The sequence below is a fragment of the Carassius auratus genome, chromosome 12, assembly GCF_003368295.1.
Source record: "Carassius auratus strain Wakin chromosome 12, ASM336829v1, whole genome shotgun sequence".
In the NCBI taxonomy this organism is placed as follows: domain Eukaryota; kingdom Metazoa; phylum Chordata; class Actinopteri; order Cypriniformes; family Cyprinidae; genus Carassius; species Carassius auratus.
Window position 1 is genome coordinate 5,413,615 of NC_039254.1, and position 26,883 is coordinate 5,440,497.

Genomic DNA, 26,883 nt, shown 5'->3' on the forward strand with positions numbered 1-26,883 from the left:
ATCATCACAGGGTCCTTGCGTCGTCTGCCTTGGTGACAACTGCAGGGCTGCTTAGCTTAGCCGCCATGGCTACTGCTTTGTTGGTCGCTTCAATGATTTATCACAAAAAAGGAAGGAGAGAGAGAAAGAAAAGACGGGCCTCTCGATTGAGTCATTGGCACCTTTGATTGACAAGGCCTAATCAGCTTATCTGGGTACTAATAAAGATGATGGCCTGCGGAGACACTCTCTACCTGGCTCTGCGTGAACTTTGGGCCCTGGTGTGGGCCCCAGGGGCCAGGCCCCGACCCACTCTGCTTATCTAAACACTGCTGAAATCAATCCCTAATGAGCTGGTTTTATTTTGCCCCATCGATCCGCTGCCACAGCGGCTGCTACGTATTCAAAGGCCACCGCTCTGCTCCTTACAGACGCCGTCTCGTGTTTATTTATATCGGGACACTCCGTTAAAATTAATTTTGATTAATTAATCCGATTTTGAGGTCAACTGTCTGAGATTAATTGTTTCCTAAGAAAAAACAACAACTAAATATTCTCCAACAATCCCAAATGTGACTGCAAATAACAGAATGAGACCCCCTAGGCATTTTATTTTCCTCCATACAAAACATCTTTTGCCCACTTCCTTGGCTTTCATAAACAGCCGGGCATTTCTTTGATTAGGGTTTATTTAACGCTTGTGGGCTCTGGGACATCTCTGATTTAAATGCCTTTAAATTGGCTGATTTGCTCCCTCCTACTGTACTCCAGGCTCTCTTCAGGCCGGCGTGCCTCTGGATCAGGCAGCTTTCAAGTGGGTGCCCTCTCCTAATGAAGACCCATACTTTATTTATGAGACAAACAGTTTGGTAAAAAGCTCTGCATGTCCAGAGAGCACTCTCAATCTCTCTCTGAGGGCCTGGAGTGCTCCTGACATGATGCTTGTGCTGGACTGAACGCATCACACACACTAAAACGCGCTTAAAACACACATTCACGGTCTCCTCACTGACACTCTGCAGGTGCAATCAAAAAAAAATAACTAGGACATTTTTCTTTTAGAATCAAAACTTGTATCAAAAACAAAATAACCTGACAAATCATCCCAAACAATATTTTTTTTTTGCTCAGTACAAAGAGTTTAAAGGCTGTCTTATTGAAACCATTGATAGAAATAATAAAGAAAATGTGACCTTAAATGTTTTAGTAATTTTTTAATCGCTATACGATTTGCAAACTAACTGATATTATTTTGATTCTAACTATTTTATTTTTTTAAAGACTTTAAATGTAAAAATACTTATCTTTACATAGATAATTTATAAATATTAATACTCCATTACTTTATATTTATGAAATGTAGAAGTAATAATAAAATGTGTAAACAAACATACAGGATGTTTAGATTTTAAGTAAGCTATTATTTCAAGATGATACATTTATTATTTGTTTGTGTGTATACATAATTTAATTTAAAAACAGTTATATGTATTATTTTATACTTAAAGCCAATATAAAATAATACAAAAAAGTCATTAGTCATTATTTATTCTCTATACTATTTTAGAACTGTTTTGTTTTGTTACAGGATAGCAGAAACCCGAACGGCCGGCGTTATGGCAGGTGTGGATTGCCGCTCGAGTGAATTTTAACAAACGGTCCATAAACTGGCCGATCCAACTCAGTGTGACACAGAGAGCGAGGGTCACAGCCGCAACCCAAACAAAGCACATCTATCCCTGCAGCTCCTCAACAGCCACCAAAGCGGGTCTGTGTTTACCCCAGCGATCGCTGTGCATTTTGCACGCGGTTGCTGTGCCCAAATCCCAAAAGTACAGGGTTTGTCCTTCTTGGGCCGCTTCAGTTTAGGACTACCTGCCGCTATGCTTTTAAGATCCAGGTGTGTGTGTACGTGAGTTTTGGTTGTGGACAGTGGGGTCAGGGATTAGGATCACAGGAGTGAGACGCACAGGCCGAGTTGCGCTTTAACGCGGTTAGAGAAGGGCTGAGTAAACAGTCATTGTTCTGCGCTCGCGGCTCCCACACTGAGAGAAGGGAAGCAGTGCGGCATTGTGACGGCTCTCAGAGGCAGAAACCGTCCTTTATGGGAGGAAAACTCCTCTCAGAGGGAGTCTGATCCCGCCGTTGAAATCTACGGGCTTCCGCTTTGGTATCTACTAGAAAAGCAGAAAATTCAATTGGGCAGACATAAGTAAAAAAATGTGTCTGAATAGCAGAAAAACAAAGGGACTTCATTCAGTGAACTGAACATATATATATATATATATTTATATATATTAAAAATATGTATGCAGGGCAGGAATGAAAAAAAATGAAGCACAGGCTTGAGAGGATCCAAAATAAATGCAACTAAATTTTTCAGCGGGGGATGCAGATTGCATTTATGAATTTGTGAGTTGTTCTTGCGAGACATCAAACGCCAGTGGTCTGTGCAACCCTTTCTTGATTTGAATTATTAACTGTGTCGACGTCGCGCGCAAGCCACCCCGCCATTATAGTGTAAATTAACAAACTTTTCAAAACTAAGGCAGGAGCCGAAGAAAGCCAGTAGCTTCTTGAAGAACAAGCTTTGATACGTCTCTGAGGAATACACTCTGCTTCAACAACACGGTGACTGTCAGGCTAAAAAAAAAAAGACTGCTGATTCAATCGATTTCAGATCTAAATTAGTTCATTTTCTTGTATTTAAAGATAAAGACTAGCCTTCAGACAGGGGCGAATCGGGTGACGTCTAAGGTGCTTTATTTAGAAACCGGTTTATTTAAAGATCTCGTCTTTATTTAGCTTGAAAAATTGCAGGACGGTGGAGGCAGGGTGTTGTTGTTTGTTCTAGACGACACGCCATCATTTGGAACCCATATTAAAACTCTCTCTCTCTCTTTCTCTCTCTCTCTCACCACACACACACACACAGGTAGGTGAATGGAAATAAGGTGGTGTGTTTTGTGTGAGCCTAACAGTACTGCGCTGCTGCTCTACACCTCTCTCCCTCTTGCTTCTCTTTGATGTGCTCCTGAAAATGTCACCAGTCGTCAAGGCGGTTTTTTTTTCTCTCCTCTTTCTCTTTTTACAGTGCATACGAGCGAGACAATTTGCTGTCGCATACCCCCCTACCCAGAATGCCTACCGGTTTCCACCGCTATCTGGTAGCCAGCTTCCAGCCTCCGAGATGACCTTTCCAGCCTCTCTGTGTTGTCCAACAGATGTGCTCTCTGAAAACAAACCACAGATGGAAAGAAAACAATGAGAGTGATTGAGAAGACAGGGACATTATTTACAGAGACATTTCCAACACAATAACAGACACACTAAGACAAAAGGGTACAGACCACTTCGTTTTAATTTAACTTATATCTTGATTTGAGGATGTCTAATTATGAGTTGCGTTTTCATAAATTGGACTGATCTTGGTGCAAATTCCAAAGCAAAAAAGGACGGAGCTCCAATCTAACACCTTTCCTTCTTTTTAATTGAGGCTTCCTTTTTGCAGTGGCTTTGTTCTGAAGGTGTTGCCAGATCTCATTACCTCACGTTTAAAACCAGGGCAAAGATTAGTATGGGAGGGATGGCTAATTGAGCTGTAATATATTTTCAAATGCTGCTACAGATTACCCAATATCTGTTAGTCTGAGTTCAGGATGATCATAAACCTCGTTACACTATGTTTTTTATTTGATGTGTACACTTCTACAAATAAAGGTTCTTTATTGGCATCTGTGGTTGGAACCTGTATTTTTAAAAGTGTATGCTGACACTCTAGTGTAAAACACTTGCTGGTTTGTCTGCTGTGCATTTTGGATGTTTTGGGGTCACTGTAAATAATGCAAACCAACAAGGTGTGTAAACTTTTTCAAGGAGAGGTTGGTACGTTATTTGGTGAGTTACAGAAGTTATAAATGTAAGATTAAAATAAACATCATGGTGAAGGACCAGATGCATTCATATTGCACACTGTGGGCAGCATTTATATGTCTTTCAAATGATGACAACTAATTTCAGTAAATTAATAACCTTGGCCATACTGAAAACACTGAAGTGGTATCAGACTTCTTTCAAGAACATAAAACAACAACAACATAAAAATACAGCAAATTAACAACAGTGTGTGAAATATTACAATATATTTTTTTATATATAAAATAAAAATAAAAATAAAAATATTAAAATATTAAATTTTATAAAGTAAAATATTCCTGTATTCCATATGTGATGATTTGGTGCATAAGAATCTCAAAATTTTCTTAATATTAATTTCTTAATATTATCACAATTGAAAAATTGTGCATAGGAATGAATAGGAAGTTGAAAAGAAAATCTTACTGACCCCAAACCTTTGAATGGTAGTGTGTAAATAGTATAAATACCAGAATTTATGCAAAATATCTAAATAACTCATACATACTTAAATATATCTGTGTTAGAAATTAAATAAAATGGGGTCCAAAAATTCATTAGTTAAAAAAAAAAAAATAAAAAATTATGTTGGATTTTCCTTAATTTAGGCTTTTCATTGCTAATTATAGTACACAAGCATAGATTTAAGTAAAAATGTTCAAATGAATTTCAGATGTCTTTAGTTTGTCCCCATCTTCTCCCTTTAAAATATGATGATCATGTGATCCAGCATGATTCAAGAATGATCCAAATCTTGGGCATCAGAACATCAATATTTAATACAAAGAATTTCACATGATCAATGTCACAAATTGACACTTATTTCAGATTCTGAATTACTTTAAGTCAGTAATGAATATTTTGCATTCATTTCACATCATGACTTCTCTGTTTAAAATTGGGCACAATCCTAAAACTTTATTAAAACTAAACTATGTAGTCTTAAACTTTTAAACTTCACTGCAGATACAAAAAAAACTAAGATTCATGCACTATTTTCTGGTAAGTCATATCATTTATGAGTGTGCACACTGAATGAGACCGCTGAATTTATATTTGTAAATACATAACAGAGAGAGCTAACTACATTTCTAAAGGACGTTTACCTTTATTCCTATTTACATGCACAGAAAGAATACAGGCATGGGGAAAAAGCGAGAGAAACAAGTTTCCAGTTCTAGTTAAGCTGTCAAAATATGTAGCGGCTAATCACTCCAAGGAAATGAAATGAAAAATAGACAGCATTCCACTTTTAAAAGTTTGACAATCACAGAGAAGGGAAATTGTCTGAACTTTTTTTTTTCTTCTCCTCCTCTCGGTTGACAGATGTCATTTAAAATAGCTGAAATATGTTTTAATAGTTTAAGGGAGGGAGTGATCGTGGGAGATAGAGGAAAGGAGAGATGGAAAGAGAGAGAGGGATAGAGAAAGAGGAGAGGACGGGGGTGGGAGTGCGTATGGGGAAAGGGAGCCATCTCTGCCTAATGAGCCCCTCTGGATCAGCTGAGATGGAGGGGACGTATTGACATGCACCGCTTAAACTAATACACCTAGACCAGGGATGTGCCTGTGTGCCTGGAAGCACAAGGCAGCCGGGGATACTGACAGAGTAGCTCGCTCCCCCGTCTTCAAAGCGCTCAAGTGATTAGTATGTTATCATTACCATTCGAAACGTGATTTTCCTATTCCCTCTCGGCAAAGGTGACACGTCTCGGGGAGACGGCCAGCAGACTCGTGCGCCAGAAAGCCACTTCAAAGCTTTTTCTTGAATTTCTCTCCCTCGCTCGTTCTCACTCCCTCAGTCGGTCTATTTTTCTGAGGGAGGGAGGCTGTTGATGTCTATTGTGCGTGTGTGTGGGGTGCGGGGGAATGGGGGTGACACACACCGAAGGTGGCCGCGTAGGTGCAGTGACGACAACTTCCTGGAAACGTGGAAGAATGGTCTATCAAAACGAATTACCTCCCTCCACCAGATTCGTTTTTTCGATAAAGGTCCCACGCATCCGTAAGGAGATGATTACGAGTAACAAACACGTTAGACATAACGTATTAGTTCAGATTTTAAAAACAAAAAGCCCTAGATGCACATCACTCACTTTCATAGACCAAAATGACCTGAATAAAAGAAATTTCTCTTTATTCACTATTGGAGCAGCAGGACTGTCAAAATAGTGGAGTTCAACAGAAGCTTTTTTTTTTTTTTTTTTTTAAGAGGAAATGATAAATATTGGTGCGCTCACGACCGCCTCTATGTGCACCCCTTCTCATTTGTGCCAATGCATGTATGCCTTTTCATCTGACACCTACTTTTTCTACAAAGACGTTCTTAGATACCATAAACGAGAATTTTATTTTTCCGTTTTTTTCTATCTTTGCATTTTTTCTCTTTTGTGAAGAGCCGCACTTCAGTTGTAAGTTATTAACGTGGAGCCCAGGAACAATGCAACTGTGACTCAAAAGAATCGTCTTCCCTTCTCTCTCCCCTTTTTTCAATATCAAACACGAGCGCTTACAATCGCAATTGTATAAAGTTTTGATGATTCCTTATTATTTCAAATGGTGGGGGGGGGGGGGATTGGAGTCAAAGTGAATAATGATGACAGCTATGATTCAGACTGACTATGTGATCTTCTCCGCCGTTTGTTTGGGACTTGTAAGAAAAGGAATTACAAGTGTCAAACAGCTGTGAATGAGGGTGCTAAATATTTAAACATGTTTTCCAGCTGAGGAAAAGTACAGTTTTAAAAAGCAGGCTAAGTGTGTATAAGCTGCATAGGCTTTGATTCAAATTCAGTAAAATGGGAAGGGGGGAAAAAACTGTGTGATTTAAAAAACTCTACATTCTGGGGTAAAAACAAGGGCGGCTGAACCCACTGAAGATGTCTTTTGACCCAAGGCTGAAAAAAAAAAATGCTATACTCCCATTTTGTTTGGCCATGTGGGAAAAACAATAACAAAAAAAGGAGAAACACAAGTCAAGGTAGCAAAGAACGCAGAACTGTGAGGGGCTGTAAATTATAAATGCAGGAGGTGGTATGGCTCTACAAATGGGATTATTCAGCAATAGGAAGTGAAGAAATCTAAACAATATACTGATGTTCGCACACACACAAACACAAGAGTCTACAAAGATCCTCCAAACCAGAGGCACTGCTGAATTTCTTCTCTTATTTGAGCTAAGATGATCTTCTAGCATGCTCTGAATTGTTTACTTGAATGTTTCCGGTGTAGCTTTGAGATGGGGAAGAGTAAAGAATATTATCAGCCACTTAAGATCAATATATTTGAATTTGTGTTGTTATTTTTTACAGTACATAACAGGATGACACATACTTACAGTAGTAATGAATTAGGAAAATGATGCAAGTGTCGTTTTACTTTCATAAGACGACAGAAGCGAAGATAAGGATTTTCTTTTTTGCATCCATAAATATTTAATGCGCCTTTACGATTTCTTCAAGATAGAAAGAATCAGACATTTGCATTGTAAATACTGTTATCTTTAAAGATAAGCAATCACTTACTAAACATCTTTACAAAAGCATGATGCAGTGCTATCGAGTCCTCCACTGAGAGACGGCTTCCTTTATGAATGAAGATCTTCAGATATTGTAGTCTGTGTGTGTGTGTGTGTCTGCATGCGTCTATGAATAGGGGAATCCCAAGTCCAAACAACAAAACACACACACACACACACACACACACACACTCACGACCCTAGACAGGAGATGAAGATACCGGCGAGCGAATGCACACACAAGCAAACCGAGACGACGGCCTTTTTTGCCGTAATCCACATGCATGCTCACTTCCAAGTCGGATGAATGCTACAAATACAAAATGACATTACAAATCGTCCCCTTATCTTGGACTAAAAGGCAGGCTATTGTGTTTCTCATTCACTGAGTGGGGGTAACGTCTGGAGCTGCTTCCTAACACTGCACAAAGAAAACTCTGCAGTTGGATGTAAATCAATATAATCAATGTAAACAAACATTTAAAAATACTTTATTTTATATGGTGCAAATAAGGAGTTTATACCTGCTGTATACTACTTAAGAAAAGAATTACTTATTTTCAAAATAAATGGACTATAAAACATATTACAAAGGTGATAATTGTGCATATAGATGAAATTAGAACATAACATCATTCTAAAATTTTAGGATTGTTTCTAAGAAATAAAACAAAAAAGATAGGTCATCACTTTGTGAAATATTATTGGAATTTAAGAAAAATACCCTCTTTTAATATATTTTAAGATTAAGATTAATTTATTCCCATGATGGCAAAGCTGAATTTTCAGTAGACATTAGTTTTCAGTGTCACATGATTCTTCACTTATGCAGGATATAATATCGGCCATATAAGATGCATCTTTTTGTTCAAAAACAGCTGGATGGTTGAAAGAACTACTTGATATTTAAAAATAAAATTAAAAAAACTGTTTCAATAAAGTAAAAATTTTACCATGCAGACTACTAATAGCTAAAACAGCATGCACAAAAAAAAAAAAATTAAAATAGTAATAATAATAATCATGAAAAAAAAAAAAAAACACAAAATAGTTAACATCACAAATTGACTAAAGATGGACGAATAGTGGACCATCATGACCAATCACTAAAAGAAAAGAAAAGCTTATCCAGATCTCCCCCTCCCTTGTTATTGTAACAGCATGTCTCGTTGCGTTTTCACATTGGGTGAATGTTTTGACAAGCTGATTAAATCTTTTAAGGTTTGGTGTGAAACAGCTTTGATTCAGTTCCTCATAGAGCAGTATGTAGAAATGAGCCTCATTTTGAGCTCAATCAAAAGAGACTTTAAAATCAGATTAGGCCTTTTTTATTCTGCCGAAGGGGGAAAAATGAATGGAGGATCCGCGGGAAAAAGAGAAGACATAAACGGGAAGGAAGAGCAGCACTTACCTCTTCACGTAACTTTATCAACTGCCACATGAAGGCACAAAATAGAGGGAGGGAGAAAGAGAGTGAGAGAGATAGATAAAAAGCCGAGACATGGCAGGAAGCAGATCAGTCATGCGGCTGGGTACAGAATTAACCTTGACGATTTATCTGTTTGCATGTTTAGCATTTAGAAATCACAGACAAACACATTAAAAGAAGCTAAACACGAGACTCATGCCGACTTTTTTGAACAAACAAAGATCAAGTTCTCGTGCTGTCACATTAAACAAAGAGACTGGGAATGGATTTCTCAACTCACGACGTCTAAACTATCATCATCAAGGAAGAGGGGGAGAGAAACAGTCACATCACAGCACTTGATATGGCATAAGGGGGGAAAAACACTGGCGGTACAGTAGGATAATACAGATTTTGTACAGTAAGGATTGAAGCTTTGAGGATTTAGGCTCTTTAACAACAACTCCACAGGACTCCTACTTCTGGGCTAAGAAACAGAAAGTGACACCAAGAAATGCTCCTTTTCATTATTACAGGACATGCCCGTCATTTCTGACTCGCTATCCATGTCAAATTAGTATTTTAAGCATTAGGCCCATGAGGGACGAACATGTATACATAAACATAAAGCCAAGCCGTTGCATCTTATTATGGAAACAACCTACCATGGAAGAGAAAAAAAAGAAAAGAAACGCATGCATGGGTTATTTATTTTTTATGAAAGGGAATAGCATATTAAAACTAGTAAAACAGACAATGCATGTCTTGTGGTGAATTCAGTGGCTCTTGAATGGTCTCTGAAAGAGGCTAGCATAATTTCAATTTAATCAAGTACATTGAGCATTTAAAGAAGCTCTTCATTATAGCCTCTTTATGTAACAGGCGTTCTCGGCAAAAGGTGAGTTGCTTATCGGCAGCACGAAACATATTCAGAAGAGAAGGGGAAGGACAAGTTTCTTAATTTGTCAGCCGTTGCAGGTGATTTTTTTAATCTCCATTTCTTGCCAGAGATTAAAGGTTAGCAGATCTAAGGGGAAGCTCTGGGCCATTATTAAAGGCCTCTCATCTCTTTTTGTGTGCGCTGGTCATTTTGAATTTGGCTATTTTTAAATCATTCGCTAGCATATCAGAAAAGAGACAGAACTCGGATCGTGAATTATAAACTTAATACCTCACTAAAAAGGCAGAATCTATGGTCGTGGTGTTAAACTGCGGTGGTGGCCGCTGTCGGTGCTGGGGACGGTGTGTTTCAAATCTTTTTCTCCCATCTGTCGTGGGTTCGCAACAAAGATATGGTTGAAGCACGTCACTAAATCACTAAATAAATAAGGACTAAACATAAATGTAAAAAACCTGAAAATAAAACCATCATAAAAATAAGCATTTAACTATATATTGTACATTTTAGTTTCAAATTTAAATGTAGGAAATAAAATAATCAACCAAAACAAAACATGAAAATAAATATGAAACACAAAAAAGTAATAATAAAATAATTAAATAATCGGGGTTGTGTCCCAAAAGAATAAAAGTTACATTACATATATATATTCTAACAACACAATGAGCATGCTATGGAAAAACAAATAATAATAATAATAATAATAAAACATACAATTCTAAAAAATGTATTATATTAAAATAGTTAAAATGTTGAAGTTAACCTTCAACATTAAGTTGAAGTTAAAAATGATTTCTACACATAGAACCAGGAAATAAGTCGGGCCGCATTGCAGCTCCTTGCTGTGTATGTGGTTTTTTTTTTTGTTTTGTTTTGTAGTATTATTAATGCGTTGCCTGCATTATTCAAAAGGTCAAAGTTTGTGAATACGCTATAGAAGTAGCTATTTAGGTTTGCTGTGAGCCCACCCGAGCTAAACACAACCCTGCAGACCGTCTCAATGAACACCAAACAAACCTTGTTCTATCATATTTGTGCTGCTTGGACGCTTGTGAGCCCTCGCCGAGGATTTACCAGGAGAATCTGGAAGACTTTAAGCTTGCTGTTGTTCTTTTCTGCTGTGTTTTTTCTCTTTAAACCAAACCAGACAACCAGTCTTTTGTTGCTTTACCTGAACTTGCAAGCATTTCTCGAGAAACGTCGAAAAACAAAATCGCGAAATTTTTTAATTATGTTATGATGAGTTCATTCCTTCGCTTTTTGCCTTTTTTTTTCATGTGGTTGTTATTCAAAACTGCACTGCTGCAATTTTTCTGTTATGATAATCAGCGGATTTTCAAACAAAGATTTTTTTTTCCCAGTACGGAACTCGATACAAGTGGTAATCTGCTTCCTTTGTAGCCTGTAAAATCTGGTCCACGCCGGCTCAAACCTGCCCAATCTCTCGTGGCCATGCCTTCTGCTGTGTCTGAAATCGAAACTATTCCACAGAGTATTCGTGTGCGAAAAAAATAAATAAAAATGTGTGTGCGCTCACACAAGAATGTGTGTGGTAAAAATGTGTGCGTTTCAGGCGGAAAGGGTAGGGGGAGGGATGTGCAACGGTAGACCACCACATTATTAAAAAAAAAGAGCGATAGCGCCAATTCGGTCTCTGTCCGCATACAGATAACGAATAAATGCCGAACTCTATTAAACCGTCCTTTAGCTATTATCATCGGGCCGACGCGCTATTTTCAGAACTTATGACGGCTCCCTATTTACTTAGCTATAAATCCTCGCCATGTAACGAACAGATTTGTGACTGGTAATGATCTGCTCAGCCAGGGCTATATGAAATGATCCTGACCTCTTTTAGATCGTCAGGAATTAAATTGACCGGCTCACCCCAGTCAACCCCCCAACACCCCTACATCTCTTCCCCTGCGCTCTATCGCTCCTGTCTCGTGCGATAAAAAAAAAAACCCTGAAGTTCCGAACACTCCACTCACAGCAAGTCTTGTGTTAACGTCCCCTGGTTTAATTCATTATTTTTCTTTAAATGGAAATTAAGTTAATTCAACACCTGAGGTCTGATCGATGAAAACTGGTATGAAATCTGGTCCTTCTTTTTCCCAGTTAAGAAAATATTTATGCACATTTAAAACGCACGTGTAAAACCAATACAGAACATACATGTCTATGGGATCATTATTTTCCTATTTCATGGAAAATTAATATCACTCTATTATAAAATATAGTATAATATAGATATTTAGTAGACTTATAAGTTAATAAAATGTATGTAAAATGTATTTGTGTCTATTTACAAACAAATAAATATGTAATTATATATATATATATATATATATATATATATATATATTTATATATATTATTAATTACATATTTATTTGTTTATATATATATATATATATATATATATATATATATATATATATATATATATATATATATAATTAATTAAATATTTATTTGTTTATATATATATATATATATATATATATATACACATTTTGTACGTGGCTCACCCTCATACCCGCTTTTGCTTAGTGTCTGTGTGTTTGTGTGAAATGAGGATTTTGATATTGTAGGTAACAAAGAGTGGGGAGCTTGACTGCATCTAAAGCAATAAATATAACAACATCCCAAAGCACTTCTTCCATTTACCAGATCAATGGCTGCAATCTAACATAAAGCATATCTCTTGTTATTGTCTCTAATGTCTTGTTATTAGGCAAATTATCTTTAAGTGTTTAGAGAATGGTTAATATGAAAAAGAATAAGAAACTTCAGGAACTGAAATATAATCCTTTTAAACTATTGTCCTATTGTTCAAACGCCACTAAAGTGAATAAAGTATGAAAGCGTGCATCTTAAAAATCCATATCAAATGAGCTATTGTGCCATCCACGACGATTCATAATTATTTCTGATAAAAGAAGCTGTCACTGAATGCAGTTTGAATAACAACTAAAGTAATGTGATTTGTCATAAACTGATTTTATAAAAGGAAGAAAGAAGTCAATGAAAAAAAAAAAAGCAAGTTATAACATTTTTTTTTTTTTTTGCAAGAATTTGATAAAACGATCAATGTCTAGCTGTGGGTTTGACAGCTTGAGAGCCGCTTCTACTCTCAACTTCGTATGAAGTGTCACACTCATTTTTTTGTGTCTTACTAATTTGGTGAGAATATGCATATCAATTACCCATCACGGCTAACGCTACATATGTTTGTAAGATGTGTGGTGCAAAGGTCATCTGTGAAATTCTAATAAGTAGGTGGGGAGGGGGGCAAAAAAACTAAAAAATAACTTTAGCAGTTACGAATGATCTCACGGCTCTTTCACAAGGTGCCTGTGGATGCACTCACTTGGAGAGTAATGTTGACATCTGGCATATTCGATAAAAATAGCAGATAATTAAATGCAGTAATTATTCAAAGGAACTTATTGTGTGGTCTGCCTTTTAAAAACAACTGTGTAGGTGATAAATTGTAAAATACACACTTGTATATGACTGTGAATATGATATATTCATACATGGTATATATAATATTCTATTACATTATATTATAATTTATATATGCACACATACAAATACTATATATGAAATACTAAAAATCATTTACGATTTTTCTTTTTTTTTTTTTTTTAATAGTTTTTTCCCCCACCCTCAGTTTAAGGAACTTAAGGATTTTTTTTTGGATTTGGGGGGTCATTTTTTGAAGAATAAGGACTGAGGCGCATGGTGAACAGCTGGGAGAAAGCGGGAATTTACCCCAATCTGCTGCTGCCCAGACACTGGTTAGTGCCTAAAGCCCATTCAGCATTGGGCAGCTTTGCATTAAACAGTGTTGCTTCTGCATGACTGGGTGCCAATGCCTGCCCCTCTCTGCCCCTCGTAGCCCTGACCCATCCTCACCCCGAGCAGCCACCCAGACTGGGAAAGCACAGCCCCTGATTAACACCCTACCTGACTCTCTGAGGAGCTCGCACCATCCCCTAGGAGCTCGTTCCGCACCTCATCACTGTAGGCAATACGTGACCTTTTCTGCAATGGGAAGAGGTTGAGAGAGAGGAAAAAGAGAGAAAGTGAAGAGATCGAGAAGGAAAAAGAAAAGGGGCAAGGGGAGAAAGAGAGAAAAAACAAGCATTAGTTCACTTGACTTGAAAAATCACACATTTCTAAAGCACGAGAGCCCCCTGTTGGATCAGCAAACGAAACTAAAATACTTACACCAGGTGATATACTTAAGCGAGAAAGCAAGCGTGTGTGTCGTGGAAAGAGAGGAAGTGTACGAGCCTGTGTGTGTGTGTGTGTGTGTGTGTGTGTGTGTGTGTGTGTGTGTGTGTGTGTAATCTAGTGTGGCTTGAGTGAACCGGAGCCCTCGGCTACAATAGCAAAAGCCCCCCTTTCACTTAAATAAATAAAAAGTGTAGAATGGCGGACCGTAGTACAAGACAGAGGCATGGAGCGTATTAGGAAAGTATCAGTTGTCAGAGGGAAATGTGTTCTGGGGGCTGTCACTGCTGTCAGTCCTGTTCTCTGGCAGACCCTGTGATAATACCAAGCCAGGGAGCTAGACAGAGAATAATTCATCACCCAGGTCGACGCGATTGGCGTGCCATCAGATTTGGGCTCGTTCCCCCGTCTCTCCTCCGCTACGCAGTTGAGAAAAAGAATGCCGTGTCCAAAAAAGAAAACACACACACACACACCCAACACTTCAGAGCGTGCCACCTCCGATTCAGCGAACGCAGGAGCCGAGTATGGCATGTTTACAAACACACCCGACCTCTTCAAATAACCTCAAAACTAAAACACACACTGGTGGTGCGGAGGAGAGAGAAAAAAAAACACAGAGACAGCGTTTACCAAGAGCCCTTTGCTTCCCTCTGTTCGCTCTTCCTGCGGGCTGGCAGTCTTCGGGAGGATGAGAGCAGGGAAAGGTGCAAGAGAGCCACGGGAGAACTAAACCACAAAATAACCGCTATCCAAGAACTGTATTTTGTGATGCAATGCTGTGTCACAATTTCTAGCAGGGGATGCGGTCAAATCCTGGAGGACAGGACGTGAAAATATGTTCCAAATAAAAAGTGGAGCTTGTTCGGCGGGTTTTATCAGAGTCAACAATTTATGATTCGTTCTGAAAATGTGGACTAATTTGCACCGTGCAAAATGATTGTTGAAGAAGTTTATAGCTTTAAAATATCTGTTCAAAAGTTATAAAATAACACATTTATATTTAAATATGCATACATGCATAAAATAAAAAATATATAAAATATACAGTGAACGGAATGAAGAAAAATATCTAAATTCTAACAACTAACTTCCTTTTTAAATCCTTGCATCTATGTGGAATAATACTAAAATCTTTAAAAAAACTACAAAAAAATTTAAGACATAATTTTCTCAAACCCTTTGCTTATTTATTTTTGGGAAGAATATAATTAGTCATGAATTTGCAATATTCTTCATTCCTTTTTATTATTTAGAACACAAACAAAACGTAGTTACTATAAAGTGCAAATACAGGAATTGAGATTTCTATAGAGAAGGCTGACAGATCATTCGGTTTTAAAATATATACACGTCACATTATCTCGTGTCATTTCTGATTTAACCGATCAGCAATCGTTTGCATTTGTCTGCACATTATTTCACAAACGAGCACCACAAACAAAGCGCATCTTCTGACGAGGAAACAAAACACACCCACATGTTCCATCATAAAGGACGGCAGAGGAACTTTGGGGAATGTCGGCATGTTCATAATTGAAAACGGAAGCCTCGGAGATGCCTTCATTTGATTGCACACAGTATCGTCTTCAAACCCTATTTTTGTTTCATTCTTCTTCTTCTAAATAGCTGTTTGTTGTAGCTGAGAGCATCAACCACTTTCACGATGTAACCTTTGAGTGCATCTCGCACAAAAAGAATGGCAAATGCAGCCTTAAGTCTTCGAAGGGGAAAACTAGTCATAGAAACCAAGCGAGACGCCTCTCCCAGCCCGTTTACACCATTTTGCAACTCCCCCTGCAGTAAAACAAGCCTCACACTGATTATTCTGCCCTTCATCTGCTGCTATAGCACAGCAGCTGGGCAATATTGACTGCTTAACCCTAGGAAATACTTTGATTGGTACTTTGCATTGGATCGGAGCCGAGTTATATGTTATTAGTAATTTTTTATTTTCCTACTTATTTATCTTCTACGGTATATGCCATGCATTGATATAGTAGAGCTATTTATTTAGATCACTGGGGTGTTGCATATTTAATCACGACCCAAAATGACCTAAAATTGATTGGAATGATATGAAAGTAAAAAAATAATAAGCTCTCGATTTTTTTAAAAATAATAAAAAAAGACGAAGAAATAATCAATGGATTTTAAAGTTCCTACATATTGCATAGTTCAGCTAGAGCACTCGAATATAAAACCTGCACTAAAACATAAAAACCCAGAGAGAAGGCTTTGTAATCGTAAGAATGGAGATACCTTACTGCTACAGAAAAAAAAAAAAAAAACGAAATCTTTTTTTAATCTGTTTGAAAGGTCTTTCTCTTGTCACTTGTTTTAATCTTGGGTGAGAATTTGCTTCTATTCCCGGAAGCATAGGGAAAAAGTACAAAGATCCGTCTTAACTTTATGCAAAGTGGTCTGACTGCCTTTTAAAACAGACATGTCTCATCAAACCGGAGACGAGGGTTTTTGTGTCCTGTCAAAAATGTGTTTTATAAGTCTGTTGACATGATGCACGATGAAAAAAAAAAAAAACGGTTCATCCAAACCATAATTGCATATGTATCCTGCATCCTAAATATTTATATGAGCTCGAAAAAAATTATCATATATTGTCTGAAATGAGAAAAACATCTTATTTACACCATCCAAAAAACCTTTGCGGTTAGTTAAAAGAATTCAAGTGATTATAATAAGAAAAAAACATTAACCTTTAGTTCTAAGGGCAGGAAAAGGTATAAAAAAATTTTTTTTTAAATAATTACTACAAAAATATCTTATTATAAATCAACTGCTATCTCTTATTGTTCATCATTATTGCTTTTTTTTTTTTTTTTACAACACTGCACACTGACAGCAAACGGTAACACAAGGACGCAAATAATAATGGAACCTGAACTGCAGCAAAAGTAAACAGTTCATTAGATAGGCATTAAAAGGCATAAAAATACCCATGGGCAGAGTTTAATGAGAGGCCCTGAAGTGACACTGCCAAAGCTTTTTCCTCCACTTTTCCACTCAAAAAAAAAAAACCTCACGGCTGGTGGCAAACCGTGAAGAGTAATTAATGATATTTAATTTATAAAGTGTGTTTCATTAAGTATTTCTCACCAGTGGGAAAATGTCTGGCCAGTTCTGATTTCGAGTTAATGGGACTTTAGTCAAACACAATGTGGCTGCCTCAAATTGCCATTTAACCTTTTCTTTCTGCAGCTAATAATCTGCTGAAAATGAAAAAGGGGAATTGACTATTCAAGTGGGGGAAAATAAGCAAGAAAAAAAATTTCACATCATACTGCTGATTGGTGGAACAAAAAATGAAATCTAGAAAGCAAATGAGAAAAAGACTATGACTAACAATGAATGGCATTAAATATAAAGCAATGTGATTGTTATTAGGGCATTGTGTGAATGAATCTTGTGTGTTTTGTGATGTTAAGCTGTGTTTTGACAAAGCATCATGTGTTTTTCTGAGTGCATCTGGTCTAGAGCAAAGTGCTGTAGCGGTTGAAGAAAGCAAAGACCTTTTCAAGCAGGCTCCAGTATCACAACAGTCTTAAATAATGCATCTCATCCTAGCAGGGGTCTAACACCATCCGCAAGCAGAAAGAATACTATTCACGCATGCACAGGAAGCTTTACATCCACCCACACACACATAATTCTGTTTCCATCTTTTAACATCTAGGAAATAAATTGTAGGAGGTTGTGCACTTGATACGATATCAGATAATGGCACAAAGTAATGACGGTCGCAGAAGGGTCTTTTGTGCCTCTGTGATTTCTTCTTTAGTCTTTGGTAACATCAAATCTGTCGTATGGGTGACAGACAGACAGATGTGTTTGGTTAAGTGTGCGTCTGTGTGACATTTACGTTAAAAATCGCAGGAGTGGTGCACAACACATGGACTGATATCAGCATGGAGTCTCCCATTAGAACACAGGTTACTGGTGTGTGCCTTTAATTCACAATGCATTGTGTATTTCAAACAAAAAAAAAGAAGCATGAAGGAAAAAGAAACAGGAACAAATGAAGGCCATTGAGATTAAAATGAAATTAATATGCTCTTGTGAAATATTAGTGCTGAGCAGACTATTGCTCTTTGCGTTTAATTAAAAAAAGTAGAATTTATTCTACATTTCATAATGATAAAAATACAATTATAAAATAAAGTTAATAATTATAAAATCATATTTTTGACAAAATATTTAAATTACAAATTATTGTTGCAATTTCTTTTCAACAGAAGTGTTAGATTAGCAAAGCAAATTATTTTATTAACATTATAACAGTTATTTCTATAAATAAATACATTTTTCTAATTACTTTAATTAACAGAATTCTAATTTAACTGTTTTTATGTTATCCTGAAAGCAGTCATGGAACTGTTTTTATTATTTTATAATTAAAAGAACATTATTTTGTAAACCATTTAATATGTCCAAATAAATGAATAAAAAATAAAGTAAAACAAAAATAAATAAATAAAAATCTAATTTCTAAGAAACATCTAAATAAAATTGGTTAAGTACAGAAAAGATTAAAAAAGAAAAGAAAAAAATTATAATTTTAAATAAAAAAACAAAACAAAAGATGCCAAAAAACGGCCAGAAAAAGTTTCTAAATAATATAATAAAACTGTTCAATCCAGCCACGGATATTTCCATCAATGTCATGTTCGAAACGCCAAGTGCAGCCAATAAACCTAACGACTCTGCCCACATACAGAGAGCGAGGGAAAAACGATCGCAAGTGAACTCCCAACAAAAGAGCAAATTCAAGCAGCTTTGATTGAAGAAACGGCATATACTTCTTGAAGGCCGGGGAGTCGCTGCGAATGGTTATTTCTTTAAGGCATAAGCGCCGATTAAACCCAATATTAAAATATGGAAGCAGTTCTAATGAAAAATCAAAGCCCGTTTCTCTGGCTGCCGAGCGTTTTCTCCCATTAATGCCGGGCCGGTGCGGGCACTGCTAGAGCAGACCCCGGCTAGGCAAGAGTGGAGAAATCAATAGAGAAGAGCCGGTGGGGAGGGAGACTGCCGGAGCTGGCTCCCATCACAGCACTCTCCTCTGGCGTGCAGTGGGGAATGAAACGGGCCTCCCTGGGTCAGCACCAGAGAAAAGGTGAGATTAGAGGAAATGGAGGAGGGATTTCTGAGGCACAAGATACCTGGCGAGCCAGGGACCAATCGCCCATTAGCCTGTGGCTACCTACATATGGTTCACTGAACCCTGCACAGAAAATAACTTCTTTTTTTTCTAGTCTTTCTTCACCTACCCCGATCCGTCTTTCTCTCTCCATCTAACTCTCTCCTTCTAGAAAAAGAAAAGATTTGTTTTCTTTTTTTTTTCTTTTGACCTAAGTTCATGCCATATTTAGTATCTGATGCCTGTTCTGAGTGTTTCATCTAAGAACACTCCGATGCAACCAGTCATAAAGAAAGCCGAGCTTATATGCTATTATTGTGTCGAATACACGCGGGAATGAATGGCTACGCGTCGAATAATGGCTTGCTCGGTCTCTCCCTCTCCTCCTCACAACGCGACTATTGTCTGGGATGAATGTTCACGGCATTAGCATAAAAATACCCAAACACACACAGCAGCTTAACCACATCATTAATTCTATACATGCATGTATATTTGTCACTGCCCTATGTGCACCAAATTCAAATGGAGATTTAAACAAAGGCCTCATCCACGGTCACAATGAAGTGCGGTCCTGTGAAATCAACTGCAAGCGATCATCACAATAGAGCTCAAGACGGAAGTTCAAGACAAGATATTTATCCGAGGCCTCTGCTAATCCTTTCTGTATATCTCTCTGTCGGAAAGGAGATGATCTCTAAACTCATTTACACATTATTTTTGTTTGTGCGTGTGTGGTAATTGCTAAATATGTATTTAAATATAATTATCTAATTGACTAATGTAACAATTTTAATTATATAATCGATTCATTTAATTAAAAAAATATATATATATTTATTCTGCTGATACAATACGTAATGCATTTCAAAGAAATTTATCCATTAATACATAATTTTCTTTTACGAAATAACACTTTATTCAAAAAATCCAAATTAAAATAAAAGATAAAAATACAATAAAAATGTGTTTAAAATAAGTACTTCTACAAACAACATGAATAGAAATATGGTTTCATATGGCAATAAAGAAATATGGTATATAGAAATGGTTTGCTAAATAGACCTACTCTATATGTAAGCTCTTAATTTTTTTTTAAAGAAAGTGTGATGTGACATTACATTTCAGATATGCCTAATTTTAATTAATAACAAAAGGCTAATTTCCACAACAAGCTTCCACCGTTATTTGAATGCCCGCCAAAAACCGATATAACCCTCTAGTCCTCATTAAGGAAAAACTCAGCAATAATTTACAGATTTCATATGCACTGTAAATATATCACTCCATTAAAGGGGGAGGACCAGTTGATGTCTATGGAGTCTGAGACGTCAAAGTTTTCTCTCTCTCTCGCTCTCTTCTTGGGGCGTGCAGTTTAAAAGAGGGGGGGAAAAAAACCAAGCCAATGATTCATAATACATTTCATAAATACTTCATGATTTTTCATACTTAAGCTGGTCTGGCAAATCAAAACATTTTTGTCACCCTTTTTCGTCCCTCATGTCAGTTCGGCATTTTCCAGGGGTGTCACATGTCACTTTCACTTTATAGGAGCGATAGGAACAGGCCGAGAGAGGAGACAGCTCTGCTCTCAAACAGACACACACACACACACACACACAGAGAGAGAGAGAGAGAGAGAAACATGGAAGTGTTTGTCGTGAATCTAGGAGATTATCCATTAAAATAACCAATTCACCACCCAAATACATAACACAATTATCAAAAAATGTATGTAACTAAAATCTTAATACTTTTATGAAGATTTGTAGAAAAATGTGATCAATAAATTTGCTTATTGCTACAAAAAAATTATATAAATGAAAAATATTCTTTAATATTTCCAATTTATTCTAAATTAATATAATTCACATTTAATTGGATTTTCATGATTGTTTCATAATTACATTTAATTATTTATTTTTTTGCTAATAAATCATGTAATGCATCCAAATATTATGCTATAAAATTAGGATTAAAATGCACTCAGACTGGTTTTTAGTTTTCTAGTGAAAAGAAAAACAACTCCACTTCTTATTAAGTACATGGGCTGTTCATTCCCAGCCATGGAGGCTTGTTTTTTTCTCCTTCGAGTGACACACTCCTTCACCTCATCATCGTCCCATCACTGCGATTAGAGTACGCGCCACAGCGCTGATCTCTGCAAAGCCACACAATCCCATCTCAGAGTACTAACCAATCCGCAAGACGCCCCGTGAAAAACAACTCCATAATGAAAGACCAAAGATCGATTTAGTCCTTTCTTAAATCGGTACCATCTCCAAAAAAGAATCCCATCAATCCGTGAGATTTCCATAATAAGGTTTGTAATAAGGGAGTGGGATTGGAGTTGGGCATCATAGGAGGCTTGCTAAACTCAAAGGACACAACTGTCCTAATCTGCATTAGCTTCTTAGCCGCATGAAACAAACAGACAACAATCAAGAGTTTTTCAGAGTGCACATTCGGCTCTAATTTAAAGCGATTAAAAGTGTCGAACATCCAGGTCAAGTACGTCTCTTTTATGAAAGCTGCTGTAATAGATGACTTGGTTGGTATAACAAGAACTCTAAGAAAAAGTTTGGAGTTTTGATTCTGAAAGATTCAAAGCGCTTATTTGGAAAGCATGTTGTGTGTGTAAAACTTGATATAGCGCACTAAAGGCTGCAACAAGTCTGCAGATGAGAAGAGCTTGACGATTAAAAGTTAACTTGGGGAAGTGCAACAAAGTTTTATTGAAGTCACTGGATTTCATCAAGATGATTGACAAACCTGTGTTCAATTCCACATATAAACCCCTGAAGGGATTTAACTAACTCCAACAAAGTTTTGCTGCATCTGTGACCTGGACCTTGACCAGTCATTTCATAACGTAAAACTGTCCGTTGACAAAGACGTTTTGATAAATGTCACAAATCACTCAAAGGCGTCCATTTAACCTTGCGAGCCATTTTGAACAAAATAACAAAGCTGCCCACAATCTGATATTTTTAACAACTATGGCAAATTTACCATTGGAAAACTAGGTCACATTGTATAATTTCACTGTAAACTTCTCAGACTACACTTAATATTAGACATATTGCTATAGAAGTCTTTGATAAATCTTATTAAACACATAGTAATGTTAATTTTTTTATGTTACTGGTCAAAATATACAATTCTTAGACCTTACATTCCATCTTAGAATGTCTCAGCAAACCACTGAGGTCAGCCGAAACTGAGAAAACCCTGAAAATGTATTCTTCAAGAATTACTAAAAAGATAAAATATCCGGCCACGAGAACATAGCTTCTATTTCACTTGAAGATGTTTTATATAATTCAGTATTTTGTAGTGTATAAGCCTCAATATTCATTTTATTTCAAGGTCATTTGTGGGTTTTTCACAACAACCACACCTATTAAAAGAATCTGCTCTGATAAACAATCGTTGAATTGATTCAGTTCCAAAAAATGATAACAAAACATGTTTAGCACTGCAAAAGTGACCTCATAAATGCTTAATGGGGTTCTTGAATACCGAATACTAACTGCGTGCGAGTCAGGAGTTTATTTCACTTATTGCTTGCAGTAATTATTTAAGCATTTATTGCGATTTGTAATAGGAAAGTGGAATTTAAAATAAGAAAAATTCTCAATTGTCTTGTGACTGTACAAAAATTATAAAAAACACTTTTATAATTTATAATCAACACAACCATCAAGCTAAATGACATTTTTTTTTGCACATATCCATCTTAGAACCATGCTACACAAATGACATGATTTCAGATGCATGTTTTTTTTTATATCTCTTAAATACTCTTGTAAAAAGCATGGTATAAAAAAACAAAAACAATACAAAGCACTGACATTTCATGTAAACTAAACCTTATTACTATTAAAATCTTCATCAATATAACCAAAATATTCACAATTTATTGAAACATAAAAAATAGGTCCTAGCAAAATACAAACAGAAAATCGAATAATTATTATTTGCATTTATTTTTCTGTCATCAGCTTTTGTTAAAATAAAACTAAAATAACTGCACATTCATAAATGATTATGCAAATGTGATGCCAGTTTTTAAAAGACTGTTAGTCTCAGAAGCCAGTCCATTAAAAGCCCACAGTTCATAAAGATTAAAACACTATATTTCTGAGAGTGAAGCAGAACTCTGGAGGAGAAGTCTTTGAGTGTAGAAAGGTGGGAGAGACCTGTGCTCAAACATTCACTCGGACCCCAGCCGCTCTGCCTACAAGCGCCACTTGCCCTCCAAATGAGCAAACAAGTACCCCATCACCCGGGATATTCACAGCGTTTAATCTCAGAGTTCCTCAAAGCAAAGAAGTCAAAAAGAGACTGATGATCTACCTATATCTAAGAAATCGGCTTTGATTAGAAATTGCCTAAAAGCAGAGATGAGCAAGTGATTTCTCCCTGATACCTTGAACAATGTCGCCATCTGTCGTTCACAGAAGGAAGTGTGTCAGAACCAGGAATTGAGCCTGATGATGCAGTTTTTAATGAGATGTATCGTCTCTGTATCGATGCGACGAAAATCAACGAGAAAACTAAACATTTTTCAATAGTAATATATATCTAGCTTTGTGTAACCAAGGTACGTTCAATGTAATCTTTCATAAATACTTTATTCAGTATGAGGGGGATTAATTTTGTAATATATATATATATATATATATATATATATATATATATATATATATAGATACACACACACACATACATATTTATATACTGCATGTGTGTGTGTGTGTATACATATATGGTTTTATCAACAAAAAAAAAATGAAAAATGAAGATCCATTTACGTCTTATATAAGTAACTAAGAGGAAAGATATTCTAAGGCATAGAAGACAAACGTTCCCTCTTGCTTTAAACAGATCCATTTTTCCCAATTTGTCTTATTTACTGTACTTATGCATCTATTATTTACCAATCAAAATTGCTGCTAAGAGGCGCTAACTTTCATGTTTGGCTTTCATAGATTTAGCACTCTTGCTTTTTTGCTAATGTAAGACCTCCACGGGGGTTCCCAGCTTTAAGACCCTGCGCCCCCGTTATCAAAATGGAGCCATCATGAAGGGAGCATACCTTCGGGATGTCCTTCTGATATCTGCCTACTTTCTCTTGAAAAATGGCAGGGTTAAGAGGTCGGCCGGTCCCCGTCTGCCGCCGAACAGGAGGCTTAGTCTGGCGAGTGGGATGGAGCGAAGACTTCAAACCGCGGGTGAACGGGTGAGTGCGAGCGAGGGTAAAGAGAGAGAAGCTCCAGGGAGGCCAGAGGAGGGGAAGGGCAGGACAAGGCCTTGATTTCCCGTGGATGCACAACAAAGCCTCTGCTTTTTTAGAGAAAGGAGCGATGGCCCTCTCCCTGACACCTCTTAGAAGTGTGCGTGTGTGCTCACGTTGCGTGGCAGAGAGGATAAGCCATCCACGCTAAAGCATTTGGCACTTCTGAGGAGCCAGCTGAATCTCCCAGCTTTGGGACAAGTTTCTGGGGTTCGCTATCACCAGCGGCTTCAGGGGGATCTGTTCTTCAGATGCACATAAACTCAAAGCACCAAGGAGAAAAAAGGTTTCAATCAGAAACATTATTATCTCAGTCTAAAAACACAAAACATCGGTCTAATAAAAAATATTTTTTTTAAGTAATGACCAAATCTGAAATTTTGGCTATGTATTACAAATAACTACCTAACTATTGTTCATTTTCATTAATATTCTCAATTTTATTGTTACTATTATAAACCTAAAAGAATTTAAAGTTCTTAAATTCTCAACAAAAAGTTAAATCATTTGACCTATTAAACTGATTTTGGAAAGCACAAAACATTTTTCTTTAAATAAACAATAGCTTAAAATGTTAACAGCACCCAACATCTTGCATATCCATAAGTTTGCAAATATATCTATAAAAATGTTTTTATTTTTAATTAAGTGAAAGGCAAAGGAATGTAACCATGAACGGTGCACTAAACCCTTTCACAGCAGGTGTTAATTGCATGATAATTAAGCACGGCAACAGTCAAGCAGGAGAAGCTAAAGATTAATCATCGGCCAATTAAATGCCCACGGTGAGGAACGTGAGGCCCCTCAAAGACGAGAGATCTCCACTGCGATCTGAGCTATCAGCACAGCGGCGCAACATCAGATCACTAGCAAAAGATCCTTTTTAAAAATCTCCTCGTTTATATCAGCCTTTTTGGAATCGTTGTGGATGCCGTAGCCATCTGGTAATTGATATCAAGAGCACCTTGAGTTAGGTGCAGGTGCTGGGTTTGAAAGCGACGACTTCAGATGAAGAGAATTTGCTGCGTGCTGAGTCTTCATATGGTGGTATCAGTGAAAGGAGTGGATTGCAAAGAGAACAAGGCTGTAGAGGGACTGAAATGGTTTCATTTCAAAGTGATATATATGTGTGTGTGTGTGTGTGTGTGTGTTCTTGTTTTTGTGACATATCAGGACACAACTCTGTATAATGACATGGGTATGACACCGGTATTACAAGGAGAGGGTGACTTATGAGGACATAACCCATGTCCCCATTTTCAAAACACTTATAAATCATACAGAATGAGTTTTTTTGAGAAAGTAAAAATGCACAAAGTTTCCTGTGAGGGTAAGGGTTAGGTGTAGGGTTGGAGAAGGGCGATAGAATAAACAGTTTGTACATTATAAAAACCATTACGCCTATGGGATGTCACCACTTTTCACAAAAACAAACGTGTGTGTGTGTGTGTGTTATCCTTCCACATTAATTTGTTAATATTTATTTAGTTAGATTTTTTATTTATTTTATAAATATATACATATTTTATACTTGTGTGCATAGTGCTTTTTGATTACTCTTAGATTGCATTTGACCTAACTTGTTTATCAGATTGATTTAAATAGGATAATCTTGTACAATATTGATGTACAACTATAAAGAGTAAAAAAATATCTTTCATTCGTTGTAATTAATAACATGAAGTGCATTCAAATTTACATGACATCAAAGTTTCCCAAACTGGGGTTCGTAAAGGTACTACATGGGGTTTGTGAGTAATGAAAATGAAATGATGATTAATGATTAATGAAAAGCTACTTATGAATTAAATCATAAAAATGTAAAATTAAAATAAATCATTTTAAAAATGACATAAATAGAAATAAAACACAAAACTAAATAAATACTGCAAATCTACATTGGTAAATGTATTATTATATATTAGTATTTATCCAAACAAAAGTAATTTTATTTGTTTTTTGTTAATTTTAAATATAAAACTTGGTGAAACATATATACTCACACACACACACACAGTGTGTATTTTATTTACAACTTCAAAAGAAAAATTCATGCAATTGAAAAAAGGACATCATATGATGAATGTGATTTAACAAAATAACATACTAAGAAACTAAATATTTATACTGAGATATATCAGTATGCACAAATATATGAATATAAATGTATATACTGTAATATATTAACCTGGTCTAAGAAACTCACAAGGGCAAGGCCAAGGCCTCATATTTCAAATATTAATGAATCAAAGTTTGTTTGTGTAGTTTATCCTCTCCTTATCCAGTATAACATAAATGTGCCCACCTCGGAGAAAACAAAAGATGTGTGTTGGAATAAGCCTATTACAGTATGAGAGCAACAAAGACAAATATGGTGATGTAAAACGAGCAAAGGAGAAATTTGGCTTCGGAGGAAAAGCGTCTCATTAAGGTTTGATGTGTGTGGGGTGGATTCTTCATG

At 36.5% G+C, this 26,883-nt stretch overlaps 1 protein-coding gene across 4 annotated transcripts in view; it reads right to left on the reverse strand.

The window, feature by feature from the left end:
- Positions 1 to 26,883, reverse strand: part of LOC113111594 (vesicle transport through interaction with t-SNAREs homolog 1A) — a 125,535-nt gene that overhangs the window by 93,012 nt on the left and 5,640 nt on the right. For 2 of the 4 annotated variants that reach the window (XM_026276509.1, XM_026276507.1), the window contains exons 4-6: positions 13,696 to 13,773; positions 8,823 to 8,843; positions 3,128 to 3,212 (exon numbers count right to left, since the gene is read on the reverse strand). In XM_026276509.1, coding sequence (XP_026132294.1) covers positions 3,128 to 3,212; positions 8,823 to 8,843; positions 13,696 to 13,773 — 184 coding nt within the window. The remainder of the gene's footprint in view (positions 1 to 3,127; positions 3,213 to 8,822; positions 8,844 to 13,695; positions 13,774 to 26,883) is intronic. The other 2 variants (XM_026276510.1, XM_026276508.1) reach the window with 1 other exon arrangement.